At 42.3% G+C, this 19,285-nt stretch overlaps 1 protein-coding gene across 3 annotated transcripts in view; it reads left to right on the top strand.

The window, feature by feature from the left end:
• ncana (neurocan a) overlaps window positions 1-19,285 on the top strand; it is a 107,014-nt gene that overhangs the window by 26,841 nt on the left and 60,888 nt on the right. For all 3 annotated transcript variants that reach the window (XM_053486980.1, XM_053486983.1, XM_053486981.1), the window contains exon 2: window positions 9,835-9,908. In XM_053486980.1, coding sequence (XP_053342955.1) covers window positions 9,836-9,908 — 73 coding nt within the window. In that variant the 5' untranslated portion in view covers window position 9,835. The remainder of the gene's footprint in view (window positions 1-9,834; window positions 9,909-19,285) is intronic.

Below are 19,285 nucleotides of genomic sequence, written 5' to 3' on the forward strand. Positions count from 1 at the left end.
AATTTGTTACAACATCTGGAGAGCTCGGTCGAAGTCAGTGATGGCTCCCTACCGCCTCTTTTAGCCTCGGTGTCAATTCTGTTGTGTTCGTTAGCGTGGTTGGTGTCGGGAGGAAAATTGAAGCATCTTCAAAATTTGGCTGGCGCCAACATTAGCATCAACATAGTTTTTGATCCTCAAACGTCGTTACCGGGTCCTTTTCATTTCCTAATGACCGGTATCGAATCGTTATCGATTCTGGAGTGCTGATATCAAGTTGTTAAAGATTTTTAAGTGCTTTATTCACTCGTTACAGATTCTACAGATACAGTGTTTTTTTATTTTTATGTGCCGCTCTCGAGTCATTATCAATTCTTAAGCACCGTTATCGAGTGGTTTTCAATTCTTAAAAAACGTTACCGGTTTCGATTCGTTATCGCTTCTGGAGTGCGATATCGCTTCTCAAGTTGTCATCAATTCTTAAGCGCCATTATTGATTCTTAAGTGTTGCTATCAGGTTGTTAAAGATTTTTAAGTGCTTTATCGAGTCGTTAAAGATTTTCAAGCATCATATCGTATCCTTACCTGTTTAACAGCGTTCGGCAGCCAAAAATGCTCATTCTAAAAATTAACGGAAATAATAACAAAAGTAATAAAGTAGTATTTTAAGGGAAATAGTGACAATTAAACACGATTGAAAGATATATTACATGTTTAAGTCTGATGCACAAAATAACATTTTAAATCTAAAATGACGATAATTTCTGTTGATTTTTATACATTTCTATTCCTAAATCTATGTGGTTTGGTGATTTCATTTTATTCAAACTTTGGAAAAAACATCTCCCCCTAGATATCCTGTAATTGGTCACAAGCTCTTCATCTGTAAGTCTATGTCTACTGTAGGCATGGGCTTGTCATCTTTGGTCAGGGGTTCTGGTGGAGGAAGGTTGATGGTTCCATCCTCTATGTACTCTTTGAGCTCACTGTCATTAAATAGCTAGGCATCTGACATATGTCCCATTCCTCCAGTCTCTATACGTCGGCGTATTTCCATTCACAGGACGGTATGACATTATTATCTCATCGTTAACACCTTGGTAATCGTTTGCAATGGTTGGTAGCGTCGTTGTAAGTAGCGACAGTTTGGTTTTGTTATCAGCTCTTTGGGACTCGGTATAACATCAGTAAACTCCTTAAAGGCTCGGTATTTGATTGTCACCATATCGCTTACACTTTGTTAGTGCCTTGTGTTAAAATTCACTGTAGGGTTGTTTATGTCATTACGAATTTGTTTAAATGTGGGGTCGCTATGCTTGGACTAATTGATGCCAGCCGCAACCGAGACATCGGTAGCAAATTCAGCTGAGCGAAATAGGGGTATTAGCTAAAGCAGCCAGCGCATGATTTTATATAATTAAATCTAGTGTTGTATCAATTATATCCATAAAATGTTCCATGACTTAGTGCTATAGTGTGTAAAATTTAAATATGACAGCATGAATGATAATATCAGGAATTTAAAATGTACTCTGCCTGTACTTCCATTTGTGTGTAAGAGTGAGGCAGAGATATAGAAAGACTGGATAGTTGTTTTGGTAAAATATAATTATAGTATAATAAGGGCTCCTCTATCTGGCAGGTCTGACAGAGGCTGTGAAGAGTTCACACAGGGACTGACAGCTCGTCCAAAATCCTCAGCCACAGGCTGAATCATGAGACACACTCTTCTCCATTTCTCCCACCTCTAATTGAAAGTTGTTCCCTCACTTTCCACCCACCATTACCACTGGGGTAAACCGGCACATCGACTGTGACATGTAGCTCATTCTCTTTCTCATCACTTCCCTGCATCTAATACCGCAAAAATACTAATTAAAAACTACAAGCTCCGTCAGTATCAGGACGGCACGCATGTCGATGGTTCCGCAGCCGTAATCTGCATAAACCGGATTGTGGATCTTCTTTGTGGAAGCTGGCTTCGCTTTGTAACTCAAAGTCTTCATTACTTCTACTCCCAGTCCCTGGTCTATTTTAATTATCTGGAGGGCGTGTGTTTGATTGACTGTGTGTGTGTTTTAATCTCCAGGAATCAGTAATCACCCTGCACCCCTGGAGCAAGACCGAGTTTCCCTACAGCACCGCTGTAAAATGCAAAGCAATTAGTATGGAAGCAAGCCAATCATTTTAAACCTCGGGGACCCTACGGCTGAGATTGCTAAAACAAACTAATGATAAAAATCTATCCTAGAAAGCTTAAGCTACTGTGACAACTCCATCATTATGTAGCTTGAACTATCTCCCTCCTAACCATACCTATGGATGTCGCGGGAGACGGTGGAGGGACGTCATTTGGTGATGAGAAGCAGTGATGAGTCGCTGATTGCTTTCCAATGACAGCACACCATGAAGTGTTTTCAATTCCTTTTCTACCACTACAATAAGTACTACAATTATTATTGTACTACACTTATTAGTACTACATCTTATTATTGCTTAGGTTTGAGCAGCTATAAATGTTGCAACGTCGTCTGTCCTGAAAGATGACATAAAAATTATTGTCACTAAGCACTGACACTGGAGACTCTTTTTATACCTCGAAAACAAACATATAGCTAAAACCGAACTAATACTACAGTAGATCTGCTGTTATAGACAATTAACATCACCCTTTTCACCAAATGGATTTGAGAAAAATCATTAGCCTGCCACTAATAACCACCTTGAAGAGTTCATTCCTTTCACTCTATTAAAGAGCGAAGAGAATGTGCATCAAGGTGAACTTTTTTTACACCAAAGATTGATGCCTTCAGCAGGACTGTCATATGCAATTCCCATCCAATCCTTCTCATCTGGCAGGATTTAAATGTAAGCCACACACCTTTACACAGTGCTTATGCTTCCCAAAAGGTCCACAGTAGAGGAGGCTACTGGATCGATGAGACCAGAGTGACGTTCCCAATACAGTATGGCTGCCTGTGCTATGGGCTCATCTATCACTGCTGCCACAAGAAGTTTGATTAAGCTAAGGGTTCTAACAGGGTCCTGTCCTTGCCCAGGGGATTTATGATCGGGCCCTGAAGGGACATTTCCTCATGCAATGTAATGATACGCAGTCAGGCATGCCAGGGGAACAGGGCCAGGAAGGCGGTGTGTTTTCTTTATGCCCACAAGTGTGATTTAGAGCCAGGGTTGATGGCTTTTTTTTTCTGTAGCTGGAGGGAATGGGTTATATCCCAGTTGGAGACATTATAAACCACTGATGTCTATTGTCATACCACAGTGCTCTTGAATTCTCGAATCTGATTGGTGAGAAGCTGAGGATCTGGTGTACTGACTCTGTGTTGGCATTCTTCTCTGTTGTCGCCATATGTACAGTACAGATGGAGTTAATTAGTAGAGGTTGAAAGTCCCTACTATTATTAGGGAGGGAAGTAGTGTGCTATTACTTTTCAGACCAATTGTTTTCCCCAATTTCAATAGACAGATGTTTCTCCTCCTCTCAGTCTCACATAGTCTGTATAGCTTTATCCTGTATACAGGGTCGCAGGGGGCCTGGAGCCTATCCCAGGAGACTTAGGGCACAAGGCATACATGTAGTACCCTGGACAGGGGGCTAATCCATCGTAGGGCACACACCCTCATTTACACAATACGGACAATTTGGGAAGCCTAATTTGCATGTGGAAGGAAACCAGAGTACCCAGAGGCCCACCAAGCTCTCGAGGTGGGAATCGAACCCGGACCCTGGAGGTGCAAGGGCGAAGGGAAGTGCTAAGCTCTACGCCACCATGGCGCCCTTCCCACGTATCTCAAAACAGAAATACGGGGTTACATGCACCACTTTGGAGTTTGTTTGGGACCTGCACCGAACCCTTTTCCTTCCAAGGCCCTAGCTTATACTTTGCACACCCTACATGTTTTATCTCAATATTAAATGATATTTTAATTTTCAGTTGGGTCGCTTTTAAGAATAATGGAGGCAAATGATCAAACCGTTTGGAAGTTATGAGTGTTTGTTTGCAAACTGCCATGCAAACCACAATTTCTGGAGTATACCCCAAGACTAAAACCAAAATTAAAACGGCAAAGCCCTAGGCTTCCCGAGATATTTTGCTCAGAGTCAGAGCAGTACATTTCCTTATAAGTTGACGGGAAAGTTAAGCTATGATATTAACTGGCTATTTCTCTCTGTGAGAGCGATGCAGGAGCAGCGCTGCCATAGCAACTGAGTTAAACCACGTCCGAGACACAGGCTGCCTGCATGGCCAGATCTTAGGAACCATATAACCGTTTTTGCCCTTGTAGCCCAAACTTCACAATTTCTTCAGGGATCGTCTTCAGTATACAGTATATTAAGTGAAATAAATGCTCCTGCATTCGTTTAACTCCATCCTAAAATAAAATAGAAGGAAGAACTTGGTCTGATATGATCTTTTCTTAGCACTACTCCTTATTTCTGTAAATAAAAAGGACAGAAATATAAGGATTATAGAAGTAGTTACAGTAATCTGAAATGAACAGTGTGAGGAAAAAGTCTCCAAAAAGAGAGAAATTTGTTTGTGTGTGTATGTCTAATTATAGTACATGTTCCAAATCTTCTTGCTGACAAGTATGTGGATTTTTTTTTTCACTCTCTTCCAGCAGACGTGACATATCTAAAGGCCCCTTTTCCTCGGGTGTGTGATTTGCCAATTCGATAATCTCCTTACTTCTAATCCTAGATTCTGGAGCTCAGGAAAAAAAAAAAATGGAAACGAAACCAGAACTCAGGGTTTTGCATAAGCCTTCTTAAGCATATGTCTGACTCACGTTACCATTAATAGTAGTCATCAGGAGACAACGTTTTTGATACGAAATGCAAAAAGATGAAGTTTCGTCTCAGCCGGAATATTAAGAGAAAATGCTTGATTTTGGTTCATTCAGCATATTTTTACACACTTGTATGCTAGGTTCATTCCTATACTGGGTCAGTTCTTATTCTTTAGTACCAAGCACAAACCTTTTGCATTGGACTACAGTTTGGAAAGTCCTTGGTTCAAACCCCACAACCACTAAGTTGGGCCCTTGAGCACGGCCCTTAACCCCTTAACTGCTCAGATGTATATATGATGATGATACAGGAAAAAAAAAGTAAGTTGCTCTGGATAAGGGGTGTCTGCCAAATACCATGTACTGTTCTTGCATTTCTTTAGCCATGCACACCTTCCCCCCGCCATCATAAGACATGAAACTGGAGGTAACGTGAAAAATTGCGACAATCATGTTACTCTTAGAGCTCTGAGAGCGGATAACTTCCACACCTGATGCAGACAGCACCACAATTTGGTGGAACTGAGCCCCAGACCACTCTATTCAATCATTCTCTGGACTCGAAAAATAGCTAACATGCATGGTCCTAAATCCGGTTAAAAAAAAAAAAAAATTCGAACGTGAAAACAAGCCAAGGGAACAAATGTCCAGAAGCGTACATGCCCCCGGTTCCAGAGTGCAATTTCAATAACCTGCTGCCTCTTTGTATAATCCAGGAGCAAAGCTAACCAAAGCAATTTAAATCACTGCCAACTAAAAGCCTTGTAAAGCCTGAAAGGACCGTCTTCTCTAAATGATTGGCTGTCCAGAGCTAAACGATTGTGCCGAGAGAGGAGGGCGGATCTGATGGAGAATTTACAGTAGAGGCAGGAGCCGCGTCATCGTGCGCAGGCATTGAGAATCCCATTCCCTATTTCAATCTCAATAGAAGTCTCTCTCGGGCACTGTTGGTGTCAACGCAGAGAGCGTGCCCTTCCCAGGCCTGTAAATAAGTCTCTCTTTAGCGCTCCCTTTTCTTATGCTCTTGCTTAGTCTTTTATTTATTTCCCTCTCTCTTTCTCTTTTCACCGTCTCCCCTTCAGTCTGTCCTAGCTGGTTGTACATTAGCCATTTAATTTTGGCTGCAGTCCCGAGCCATGATTTGACATTTTCTCACACTCCTCTTAGGTCTTGTCTGTCCGCCTGTCTTTATCTGTCTCCTCTGTATTAAGACTCCACAATATGTAGCGTGTTGTAATTATATTTCTACACATCATATTCACATTATATTAATTTAGGATTCGTTCTATAATTTGGGGTGCTTTTCACAAAAAGTGTAAAAATACTTTTATGTGGCAATGTCGCCACTTTGACTTCAAAATCCAATTAAAAAAAAAAAATGTTTATTTATATGTGCTTGAATTTAAGGTTGCCTGTTCAGGGTGTTCCCTGCCCCATGCCCCAAGTCTTGTGGGATAGGCTCCAGGTCCCTGCGACCCTAAATACAGAATAAAGCGGTATAGAAGATGAGTGAGTGAATTTAAGGTGGTAAAATGTTGCAGTTCCTTCATAATCCTGCAGGTGGCGCACTCTAAAGTATTCACACATTACCAGGCAGCACAGCATCCTGTGTGGTCTGCCCCGCTCTTTTTCTCTAACTTATTAATAAAAAATAATATTAAATAAAAATTGTAAGGTTGAGTACCAAACGCCTTGTTTTACACTAAGTTGTACTTCTTTCATCGTCAGCCAAATAACCACCCTGTGTCGGTAATCAGAGAGTGAATCAAAGACGAGAAATCGAAAAAGAGTATCAGACAAAGATTAAAGGATAAAGATTATTAAATCCAGTACCTAAGTGTTAATATTAGGGCTTTCACATAAGAATTGGATTTTAGCACATAACACTGGGCTTTCAGTTCAGGTATTTTACTCGCCCTCACCTTGAACTACTCTGGATATGTCTGCTCTCATAGCGGCGCTTTACGTTACTGCTTTTTATTAGCCCCATGGGTTTCAGAGTATACGAGACAAACTGGTAAAGTTTGATAAACTGTTTCAACTTCCTGCAGGAAGAATAAACATACATTGATCTGTCCATTCATCTTTGAAGATTCGGTTTTTATTGCCTACTTGCCTTTTTTTGGAGTAAGCTAACTTGTATCCCGCTTTCGATTGTGTTTGTCGAGGATTTGGCCGCTTTATAGGTGCATTTCGATTCATTTCTGTGTTTATACGGTAAACTATCTCGTCGATTGGCTCTGTTGAGTGATGCGTATAGCCACGCCCACCTCAAGGAGAAATCGTAGGTATATTTGTCCAAGAAAAGCGCTAGATGCTGAGATGAAATCTGGCACATAACTTCCCTTCTACTCAACATTTTGAAGGTTAAAGAAGGACAAAATTTCATTACATTCTGTCGAGCCAGTTTTGCGTAAAGTTGTGACAAAATCTGGCTTGGACAGACGGAAAGACAGAAAGAAAACTTTCTGAGACTGGTTTCAGGTCCTCGAATGTATAAAATGTAAAGATATCATTGAAAGAGCAAATTCCGACCAACATACAGACAAATCCTTTTATTTATTTACTGTACAGTATAAAGATTTTGAAAGCATTTTCTCTTTTGCGAAACATTGTCAATTTGGCGACGTCAGGAAAATGTTCTTTTTTTCCTTTTTTTTTTCTAGTCAGGAGGGCCGTAGACCGCCCACGTGTTTCCTCCGATCCAGGTGACGTCACCAACCATTTTTTTCTTACTGCTCGCTCATGCATTGTTGGGGGCGGCGTAACACACTCGGAGGACAGCGCTATCCGCTCCCTCCGCTTGCGCGAGCTCACAGGCGCCCCTGATTGGCTAGTAGAGCCGTCATTAATGTGGGAGCACTAAGTACCTCTTATCCCTCCCCCCTGAGAGAGCTCGGCCAATCAGCTCTTTCTAGGCCTCCGGGTGTGAGAGGTTACAGCATCGCCCGGGGATCGAACCAGCAATCTTCGGATGATAGGGCTAGCGCTTTACCACTGCATCACTCGGAGGCCACGAAGTAAACCACAGGATGCACATAACATTTGTGTAATATTATAACACGCTTTCCTTAAAAGGTGAAATATGATATTGTTAAAGAAAAGTCTTATTATCAGCATGGCATGGAACAGGCGTTCCCCTAATTCAGAATGACTTAATAAATGAATAGATTTTTTTTGCACAATGATCTGACTTCAGCACACACTGGATTTTATCTGCAACTTTGTAAATGCTCACAGTACACGGAACTCTGGCACATACTGTACCGTGTACACACAATCTTCTGCCATAATCGTTTTGAGAAGCCTAATCCCAAGAACTAGATTAACAACCAATATATTGTGCAACTGTTCATGTTTGTTTTCCTGGAAGCAGATTTTTTTCCCCCTCTGGCAGCTCATCTGTGCTCGATGAGGTTCATGTCCCGCTGTCTGGCGTAAGTATTCTCTTCCTCGCTTTTTCTCTCTGGCATCTGGTTACTGTGGCCATACGATGCCCGTGTGATGCCCGTTCAGTGGCATCGGGCTCTCTCCACATGCATAATGGATGGGCTACATAAGCTCTTTTCACACTTGCCTTCTCGCTGCCAAGAGCTGGGCTGGCGGAACGCAAACAGGCAGGCAATGTGTTCGGGAAGGCAGTTTAGAATAACCACACACACACACACACACACACACACACACTAGTGTGTGCTTAACTAATGAGGCACTTATTACACCCATGTACCTTTTTAACAAGCTGTGTCCTTTCTGTCATGTGTCCTGAAGAAGAACTTAAAGAAGCAATGTGTGAGTTTTAGAGCTCACTCCTGCCCCCTATTGAAACCTCGTGAACGGAGCATCCAGGTCTGTTTTGTGGGACTCTGGAGGGCCAGAAGGAACATAAATCATATCTTGATGTTAAGAAACTAGGGAGTTCCATTACACCAGTATTTTGCTGACTTTTTCTAAGGTATCACTAAAATTCCTGTGATTATTACAGGTCTTGGAACAACTTTACACTTTATTAAAGCACCTCTAAAGCTGCAAGATACTGTATGTGTTTTTTAGGGTTGTTTTTTTTTTTGCCTGCAGGGCTTGTGTAATGAGACTAGAAAAAAAAATTATACGTTTAAAAAGAACCTGTAAGTAAGCATGACCACCCACGACGAGAGCGCGAGAAAAAGAACAAGCGAGCGAGAGAGAGAGAGAGAGAGAGAGCAGAGGCGAAGAAGGAGAATGTAGAGAAACTCTGAAAGGGGGGCTGTGATTGCCAGGAAGAAGGGGAAAAAAAGGAAAGACAAAGAGAGAGGGAAGGAATGGGACGCAAAGCTCATTAACATTCAGCGAGCGCATGCACCCGGGCCACCTGATTGCTATTCTATATTTGATTAAAAAAAAAAAAAAAAAAGTGAAACTTTTCATCCTTTCAACACTGTACACCCGACACACATTTACATTCATCTTTCCCTTTCTTCCCGGTCATAAAGGACACGCTGGCACCTTAATAAACTCTGTTGTTTTTCATTTATTTTCATCAAGACGCCAAGCGTGCCTCATCGGTTAAAGCGTGAGCGTGTGCGTACTGTATGTGTGTGTGTGTGTGTGTGTGTGTGTGTGTGGGAAGGCGCTCGCGATTCCGTGATGCCCTTACTACTGACGAATGTCACAGGTCGCCCGTGCTGAAAGAGCCTCTCGCATTTCGGTCTTATCTGCCGGCGCGAGCGTGTGTGTGAGCGTGTAATGATATGCTTGCGGAGATGGCAGCGAAAGGAGGTTGGCTGTGTTCTCACTGATGATGAGAGATTGGCGGAAGGTCAGGGTGCTGGTTTATGAATTATCAACACGGGCGTAGATGGAGAAAGCGAAACGTAGAGAGAGAGAGAGAGAGAGACGGGTGAAAATCTTTTGGTGGGATCTTTTTTTAATGAATGTCTTTGTGTGACCCTCAAACAGCCAATAAAGCTTCATTTCGGATGCAGATCACAGCCGGTGTTTCCTTCGGCTTAGCTTTCCTGACTTCTTATCTTACAGTATTCTCTGTGTTTTCGTTTCCCTCGACAGGATGGGGTGTGTGTCTGATCCCAGTGGCTGGCTGCAGACTCTCTTGGTGCTCCTGTGTCTCTCGACTGGATGCGGTAAGTCTTGTAGTTCATAGGTTAGAAAAACTCATCATCATCATCATCGTCATCATCATCATATAGACTGGACCATGAGGAACTTTTGCAAATCTGCATCCAATGTTGGTTTGGTTCGGTTTGGGTTCATTTATGAAAATTCTCATTTTAACACACACACACACACACACAGCAGAAATAAGATCCATTGTTGGGATGTAAGTGTATGTGTTCACCCACTCTTCCATCACTGGGACCGCTTCATCCTGTATACAGGGTTGCAGGGACCTAGAGCGTATCCCAGGATACTTAGGGTACGAGACGGATAGACCATGGGCACACACACACATTCACACACTACGGGCATTTTGGTAACGCCAATTAGCCTACCCTGCCTGTTTTTGGACTGTGGGAGGAAACCCACCAAGCACTGGGAGGACATGCAAACTCTGAAACAGACCCTGAGCTGGGAATCGAACCCGGACCCTGGAGGTGCAACCTGACCACTACACCACCGTGCCACTCTGTACTGTATGTGCGCACAAATTTACCCACTGTATATTCTGCAATTGTTACCGGACGATTCCAGTAGAGGGCACAATGGAGATTTAAATCAGAAGCTTTTGCATTAGGTTAAACATGATGACACTTTAGGGGTTTAGTCTCCATGAGGTAGCCATAATGCGTACCAGTCTATTGGTAGGTTGGACACACCTTCTAATTCAATGGGACAGGTTTTTTCCTACATTCTACATCATTTTCCTACAAAACATTAGTGATTTTTTTTTCATAATGCACATGGAATTGAATTGGAAGGTCCTGGGTTCAAACCCCAGCACCATCATCTTGCCACTGTTGGGCCCTTGAGCATGGCTCTTAACCCTCAATTGCTCCGATTGTGAAGTATGAAAAAAAAAAAAAGAACTAAGTCATCATAAGGGCTTCTGCCAAATGCTCTAATGTAAATGCCAGTCATGATTTTAGGACACGAAGGTTAGCTGTCCTGGAACAGTTCTTGCATGAAGTGCACTTGCAAAACCCACCAAGCACCATGATGAACCTGGCTCTCATGAAGACCAAGTTCATTTAGAGTCACCAGACTCAGAAATCACCAATTAACAACCAGCACCTCAGATTAGAGCCGTTATGAAGGATCTACAGAGCAGAGGTACAGTAGCAGACATGTCTTGGTATCAACTGTTCAAAGGAGATTATTGCATATTTTGGACACCTTTAGTATTGTAGAATAATAAAAAAAAAAAGTCAGGAAAGACCCCTGGATTAGCCTGGAATGTATGAGTGTGTATGAAACCTGGTGTCGGTCCGTCCATGAGGTGCGTAAATGAGTCTTATCTTCCTGCGCCTCGTTTCGGAGCCGGTCACCGAAGCACATTGTAGTTTGACATTGCTTCTGGGTTTTGGTCTCCTAATCTATCTCGAGTCGGAGCGCTTTCCCTGGCAGCCTCACTCGGCCAGGCGTTTAATTAAATGCCCCAGAGCGGTGGTGGACATCGCAGGGGGCTGATGGGAAAGTGCGTCCCTTTCTAGGCTGCTTCTGTGCTCCTGGACATCCTGCATTAGGATAGAGCTCACAGGTGGACGAGGCCAGGGGTTTATTGTTTTGTGCTGTGAGTGAAAAGTGGCTCTAGGAATAAATGCATGTGTGTGTGTGTGTGTGTGTGTGTGTGGATGAATCTTACTGCAAGCCACTATACAACAAAGAACGTGTTAAAGATCCTTAATGGATTGCCGTGTTTTTGTGGTTGTTTGGTTGATAAAAGCATGCTAAATGATATGAACAATCCATTCATACAGTATTTGTGTGTGTGTGTGTGTGTGTATGTGTGTGTGTGTGTGTGTGTGTGTTCGTCAGTCTGTACATTAGAGCGCCCCATGCCCAACAGAACACCATTTGTGGTTCAGCCACAAAAACTGACACTCTTTGTGATGACTTTTCGCCGTCCGAGCCATTTCTGTAAAGTATTGGCACCCTCGATGGTATTGAGACAGATGCTTGCGTGTATTAAACTGCGTCTTAATGTTTAACGATTCCCTCTGTAGTGACGATTTTGGCGTTAAATTAAGCACATGAATCGTTTTCATCTCTATGACCCGTAGAGAAACTCCTCCTACCTTTCTTTCAAATCTGATCGGGATGGATTCAGATTTGTTACCAAGCCTAGCAGGATTTTTCTGAATGTGTGTGTGTGTGTGTGTGTGTGTGTGTGTGGGTGTGTGTGCAGAAATAGAAGCACAAGGGGAAATAAAGTTGCTTTGTGCTCGGCAGTCATAATCTGACACTCCTGTTCCCACACGTACACACACACACACACACACACACACCTTTGAAGTAGGTTTGAAACGCACCCCAGCCTCAGACCACTGTCTGAAACAGTAGAAGCAGCATTTTAATTATTCACACAGGGATTGACGGCTGGGTGCTGTCTACATGTTTTCTTACCATACAGTATGTCTCCCTCTTACCATCTCCTTCTCTTTCTTTCTGTCTCTCTCTCTTTTCTCCTTCCTTCTACAAGAACCATATTGAGCAGTTTGACCAGTTCCTCTCTCCTACTTACCAAGCAGCTGTTGCCATGGTTTTGCCTGATGATGGCTGAGGTCTTGTGTGTTGTGTGTGTATGTGGTGTGTGTATGTGGTGTGTGTGTGTGTGTGGGTGCAGATGTGCAGTTATGTGTATACGTGTGAAAGAAAGAGCGATCGAGTGAGACAGACGTAGACATATTAAAAGGAAAGGGGCAGGTATGAGGACAAGCTGTGCTTTCAGTGGCTTGGGAGTATTAATGCGTAACCCCACCGAGCGAGTGTGAGAGAGACAGACGTTCAGATCGAAGGAGAGGGAAGAAGACGACGCGGGGTAGATAACATGAAACGCTCTGTTTGTGAGCGTCCTGGAGAAGCGATAATACTGACGAGACATGATGTGGGAAATGACTGATGTGAGAACAGCGTGTGCTCGCACCTGCGTGTCTGTTACATCCTATTTAGAGGGAGTGGGTTTTGGAACAATGGGCTCCGTGAGGGTGGCGCTCTCTGATAGCTGGTCTATCTAAATGCAGATTTTAGATTTTTTTTTTTCTTCTTTTTTACGTCCTAACGCAGCAAAGGTTAACACGACATATATCTATTATTCAGACACTTTTTTTCCGTCCCCTCGTTGTCCTTAAGTCCAGGGAGCCGTTTTCGTTTTTGCGCTCACGGCACAGATGGACAGAAAGGTAGCACGTCCTGATAGTCAGGTCCGCCTATGTGCAGGACGTGCTACCTTTCTGTCCGGGTTCTTATTTTGTATGATTAGAGTTTGCTTTAAAGACAGAAAGTGAGAACGAGAGAGGCGGGAACGGTGTTTTGTCTGAATGTGACTCTTGTGGGGTATTAAAGAGATGCTGTTGTTGCGCTGGCAACTTATTTCTGAATATTCACACAGGAAAAGTTATACATATTCAGTGTTTGGTTTGCACGGAGCCCCTGAAGGCACAGAGAAGGAAGGAAGGAAGGAAGGAACAAAATGTGAAAATAAATTTCAACATCGGACCACGAGACACGACTGAATGCATGTGGATTTTATATATATACAGTATATTATATAAAGATTATAGAAAAATGTAACATTATATATAGGAATAAGATTAGAGGAAGCGTGACTCCAGATGGCGAGTGAAACGGTCGCCGGTGCACCTAATGTTTCTATTCTGCGTCTAGCTTTCATAGCCACCGGAGACCGTCCCCACCAACAAATAAATAACATAAATAAAACAAATAAAAGGCAAGCAGCATCGGTAAAGCAGTCTTTAATCGTTTGATAGACTCTCCCCGCTCCTGCCTGGGACGAGAGCACACAAGTGACATTACAGCAGGGCTGCGTTCAATAACGAGCGCTCGAAAACATATGACATTCCATTAGACCGTACAGACTATGTGCCCAGACTGAATGCTCATTAAATTTATGGTTTAATTAGGCACTGGTAAATTTAATAATGATGGTATTTCGTTTTTTTTTTTTTTTTGTATCTAGGCAGCTTCTAAAACCCGTCCCTGCTGTGCTGACTAACGTGCGTGACGTAGCTAGGATTCTAATTTTCTCACTCTCTGCCGGTCCAAACAAGGCCTTTTCTACATCAGATCTCACAGATACAGAATGGACCAGTGTACAGAAGTTCCCAGGTACAGATATCATCATGATCAGATAACGCTAGCAAACCGAAATCGGTTCGTTTATGCTTCTTTGGTCCGTGGTGCGTTCACATTATCGCACCAGAGTTTGTTTAAAAGCGGACCGAGACTCACCTCTTCAAGGGGTTTGAGTTTGCTTCCTTGTTAAAATGGACCGCACTAACAGAACAACTGCACCTGAGTTCATTTTAGTCTAATCACAAGTCTGTCAAGTCTAAACACACCCTAAGTCCTTTTATTCCAAAGAGTTTGCAAGAACTTTTTTTAAAAAACATGAGCGACTCCTGTACTTCTGGGTCTTTTTTCCACTGCTAGACAAGTAGTTACAGCAGAATAATCCTCATCGTTAGCGGGAATCTTATATATATATATATATATATATATATATATATATATATATATATAGAGAGAGAGAGAGAGAGAGAGAGAGAGATCAGAGGGAAAGATCAGAGGGAGAGATCAGAGGGAGATCATAAAGAGGGATTTTCAGGGGAGGGGCATGTCGTGGTTCAGTCATAGGTTCGATTCCCACCCAAAACCTAAAACTGGACGCAGTGCTGTTCCCAAGCCTGGATGAAATGGGAGGGTTGCGTCAGAAAGGGCATCAGATGTAAGACCTGTGCCAAGTTGTGTGTGGATCGGATGATCCCCTGTGGCGACCCCTCGACAGGGAGCAGCTGAAAGACCAACAACAACATATGCTTGCTACTGTATGATTTAGAATTGCTAAAAGAAATAAACAAAAACTAAGGACTTAAAACTACTTCTGGACAGCAAAAGAGACCATTTCTATCCATCCATCCATTTAGGGACCTCTGGAGGGACCATGGAGGCCAATGGTGAATAATGTATTTCTTCCCATTTCGTACAACCGTGGTAGAACTTCCAGTCAACATTCACATCTAATCTGCACGTCTTTGGCTGGTGGGAGGAAACCGGAGAAAACCCACCAAGCACAGGGAGAACATGCAAACTCCGTGCACCCAAACCTGACGCGGGAATCGAACCCAGGACCTGGACCTGCAAGGCTGCAAGATCTATTTAATTTATACCAATAGATACCGATTCGATTTAGCTCGTGCTATCATGTTACATTCTGTTTTTAGGCTCTAAAATACATCGTAGCCGGGTTACGTCGGGTAACTGTACTGTACCTCCACCGTCCGATGTTGTGATTGACATCACTGCAGTCATGTGACCACGAAATGTCTTTTAGACCAACCCCTCCGAACATAAAAACTTGTCCTTCATTTTTTTTGACATCCTGATTATTCAACCGCTTATAAAATAGCACTTGATCCAGCACATTGTATTATTTTGCGTTTTATCTTGCACTGAAAGTGAATCATGCACGAAATAAAGTAAAAAAAAAAACATAATGTGTATGCAGATAAAGGCTGTTTAATCAGAATTGTAACTAGCTAGTTAGGGTTAACTCCTTAGCGTCGAATCCAACTGCTTTTCCCTCTGGATCGTGAAGGCTGGCTCACAGCGAACATAAAAGTGCCACGGCAGCTCATGCAGTCCTTTGGCCGCTGTCTCCTGTGCAAAGATTAAACGGTGGTGTTCAGTCCACGCGCTTTTGGCATCACCCGGATTGCATGTCACTCTCGCTCCCGAACCCTGGACTAAGCTTCTAACCTCGCTTTTATAGAGCGGAGCAAGCCCGAGAACCATTACCTACAGTATTATCCTTTGCCAGCTGTGCCCGCCCCTTTACACACCTGCAGACGTGGAGGCCACGTAGGTATGGAGCGAGCGAGGGGGGGAAATTGGACGCAAATCCTTCACTGTGCACGCCATGACATCTGGATCATAAGGCAGGTTTTGTTTAGTGTCATTGTATCCTAGTTACCTGGCAACGGTGTCTTTACCCGTTTAAATCCTTATAGCCTTGCCGTTTTAAAGGCATTAATTCATAGGTATTCCTACAATCAGACTGGCTCAGGTTACATTTAGAGCACTAATCATGACCTAGGCACCTTACAGAGAGAGAGAGGTGAACAGAAGTCATACAGTATGATAGTACTGAAGCTCTTTATTAAACGTTCACAAACACACACACACACACACACACACGCACACATGTACAAACACATGCCACAGAAAAACTCTGATTAATGTGACTGTGACCAAAGTGTTGCCCTTTCCACAGACTCCCCTCTCCCTCACCATGATCAGGCCATCGGTCTCCTGCCGAGTGTGTATAATGGTGCTGACATCAATCAGTAACCCCAGTTTCATTACCACATACAATACTCTCTCTTTCTCTCTCTCTCTCTGGCTCTCTCTCTCTTGCTCTTGCTTTCTCTTTCTCTCTCTCTCTCTTTCTGTTATTTGGTTAATTAGAATTCCAGAATGAACACATCACTATAAGGACAGCCATCACACCTGGTTGCCAGTACAGTACAGTACATAATCTCTTCTTCTAGACACTGGTGCAGGCACTAGACATGTACTTTTTTATTTTTACATACCCCATTAACTATTTGTCACAAACAACTTCCCTAGATCAGTCAACCCATCATTTCATCGTGCACAATGAGCCTGCCTATGAGGGGAGTGTGTAACCCGTGCCAACAAAAATGGTGTAATAAACCACGAATGTAATACAAATGTGCAGCTTTTAATGTAATAATCCCACAAATGTAATATATTTCTCATAAATGCGACATATTGGCTTAGTTGTTCACACTGTTGCCTTGCACCTCAAGGGTGCGGGTTCGATTCCCGTCTCGGTGGTGTGTGTGCATGGAGTTCGAGCCTGTGCTTGGTGGGTTTCTACCGGTTTCCTCCCACTGTGCGGAGACATGCAAATTAGGCTAATTGGTGTTCAAATTGCCCACAGTGTGTGAATGCGTGTGTGAATGTTGACCTGAGGTCCTACCATGGTCGGAAAATATGGGAATGAATATAATAATCACCACTGGCCTCCACTGGCCCTAATTAGACTACAAAGGTTCCTAGATGGATGAGTGGATGTAACTTCATATAAATCTAATATAAAATTTCAGGTTCAAGTTACTTGGTTATTGGTACCTACAGGTAGATTGGTTTGTTTTGCAATTTATAAAAGTGAGTTGCATTTATTGTTTTAACATGTAGAAAGGAATACAAATCAGGAAAGACTATAGAATTAGAAAGTGTGTCCAGACTTTTGACTGGAAGAAGGACGAGTAAAGTAACATACATGAATGAATAATGTTTCCTTATGGGGACAAAAAAACAAGAAGTGTCCCATCATCCCTCGCTTCATCATGTCATTTTGTTATAAATTTGTAGAAACTTAAAATCCACCCAACTTTTTACAGTGGAACAGTAGAAGATCAGGTAATGAGAATAAGTATTTTACAAACACGTTCTTCAGTTCAGCCTGAACGTTTCTTAAGATTATGGGTGTAAAACAGCTTATATAAGGATCAAATGTGTGTGTCTCGAATGGATATTTATGGGGTTTTAAGCTTGACTCATGCATACCAGTGAAAAAGGAGAAAAATGGTGCAGATGCATGTGATGGATGTGAACAACTCATTTGATGGAGCTGGTACTGTATGAATTAAAATGTGGGTGGAAATGGAGGCATGACAATAGGGCACTATGAAATAGGCTTAAGATTTCAGTCAAATGGGGTTTAATGGGGTTCTTCTAACTGGTTGAGATGTTGTTTCATAGTAAAAGTAACAATATACCGTACAGTGGTACCTCGGCATATGAATGCCCCGCCTTAAGAATTTTTACCTGAATACTTGCAAAAAATTTACGACCGGACCAACCGAGTTCTAGCTAAGTTGTGTGTACATCTGGGAGTGTACATCCATTTTGTGTAAGATTCAGTAAGGACATACTGTAGCACTATGGGCCCCAAGAATGTTAGCGAGGACGGTAGAAAGAAGAAAAGTTTTCATTTTTAAAGCAGAAGAGCCAAGAGACACCCTAAATTAAGGTTAAGTGAGGTTTAATGTCTATTTATTTCACATTTTAATTCATGCATGAAATATGTCAACAACAACAACAACCAAAAAATGAAAAGACAAGAAGAGGAGGTGAGAAGGGGATAGAAGAAACCAGAAGGAAATATAAGAGAAAAAATAAGGAGAGACAATACAATAAAAGAAAAGGGCAGGCAATCCAAAATAAAAAAAAGAAAAGAAAAGAAGGCACAAAATGAGAGGATAAGAAACAAGAAGAAATCCGACAAGACAAAATAGAAAATAAGGCATTGCATACCTCACCCGAATGGTAGAGATGGCTCAATCAAGTTAAGTTTAAGTAACACATTTTTCAAAACGATAGTGCCTGAAAATGAGCCCTCTCAAAAAGTTGAGCAGAACATTAAAGGCTTTTCTGGAGTAAGATGAGAAATCAAACAAAATTATAGCCATGTTGTTCAGTGAAGCCTGAAATCCTAAATATGGTGACAGCAACATAAAAATCACAAAAAAGAAGTCACATTTCCACTATGTGAATGGTTTTTCCAAGCTGCCACACACACACACACACACACCAACATAGCCACAACCACACACACACACAAACAAACACGCACGTGCATTGGGATGAAATATTGCACATCATAAAGTATCATCCGCCGTAATACTACTTGCACTGCATCAAATATAAAACAATATCGGTGGGCAGATTTGCACTCCCTGACCAGCCGGATTATTCACACCACTTCACCTCACTTCACTTGACTGCAAAATGATGTAGCCCAGAGAACAACAAGAGGGGAAACAGGAGGATGAATCAGACACAAGCATAGTAAAAGGGGGGGAAATGGAAGAGAAGAAAATACATGAGGTTGTAAAATAAAAATAACACTTTAAAACTAGAAAAATGAGTCCACTGTAGTACATTCATTCAGTTCAAATTAGTTTGATTTATATAGCAGTTTTAACAACAGTCACAAAACAGCTTTACAAAATCAAATGAAAATTGGAAATGTGAGAAAATGTGTAAGATGAGCAAGCCGAGGGCGACGGCGATAAGGAAAAACTCCCTGAGATAACACTAGGAAGAAACCCTTAGAGGAACCAGACTCAACGGGTAGCAGGGACCGATCAGCTGGAAGTTCAGTATAACAGTTGATGTCTTTAAGTCAATATGGAGTTCAGTTCGTTATTGGAGGATCAGGTAGACTGTAGGAAATTCCAGTCCTGAACTATCGAGCGACTGCAGCCACAAGTCCTCAGGGAACAGCTGTCTG

This window comes from Clarias gariepinus, chromosome 25 (assembly GCF_024256425.1).
Source record: "Clarias gariepinus isolate MV-2021 ecotype Netherlands chromosome 25, CGAR_prim_01v2, whole genome shotgun sequence".
Lineage (NCBI taxonomy): Eukaryota > Metazoa > Chordata > Actinopteri > Siluriformes > Clariidae > Clarias > Clarias gariepinus.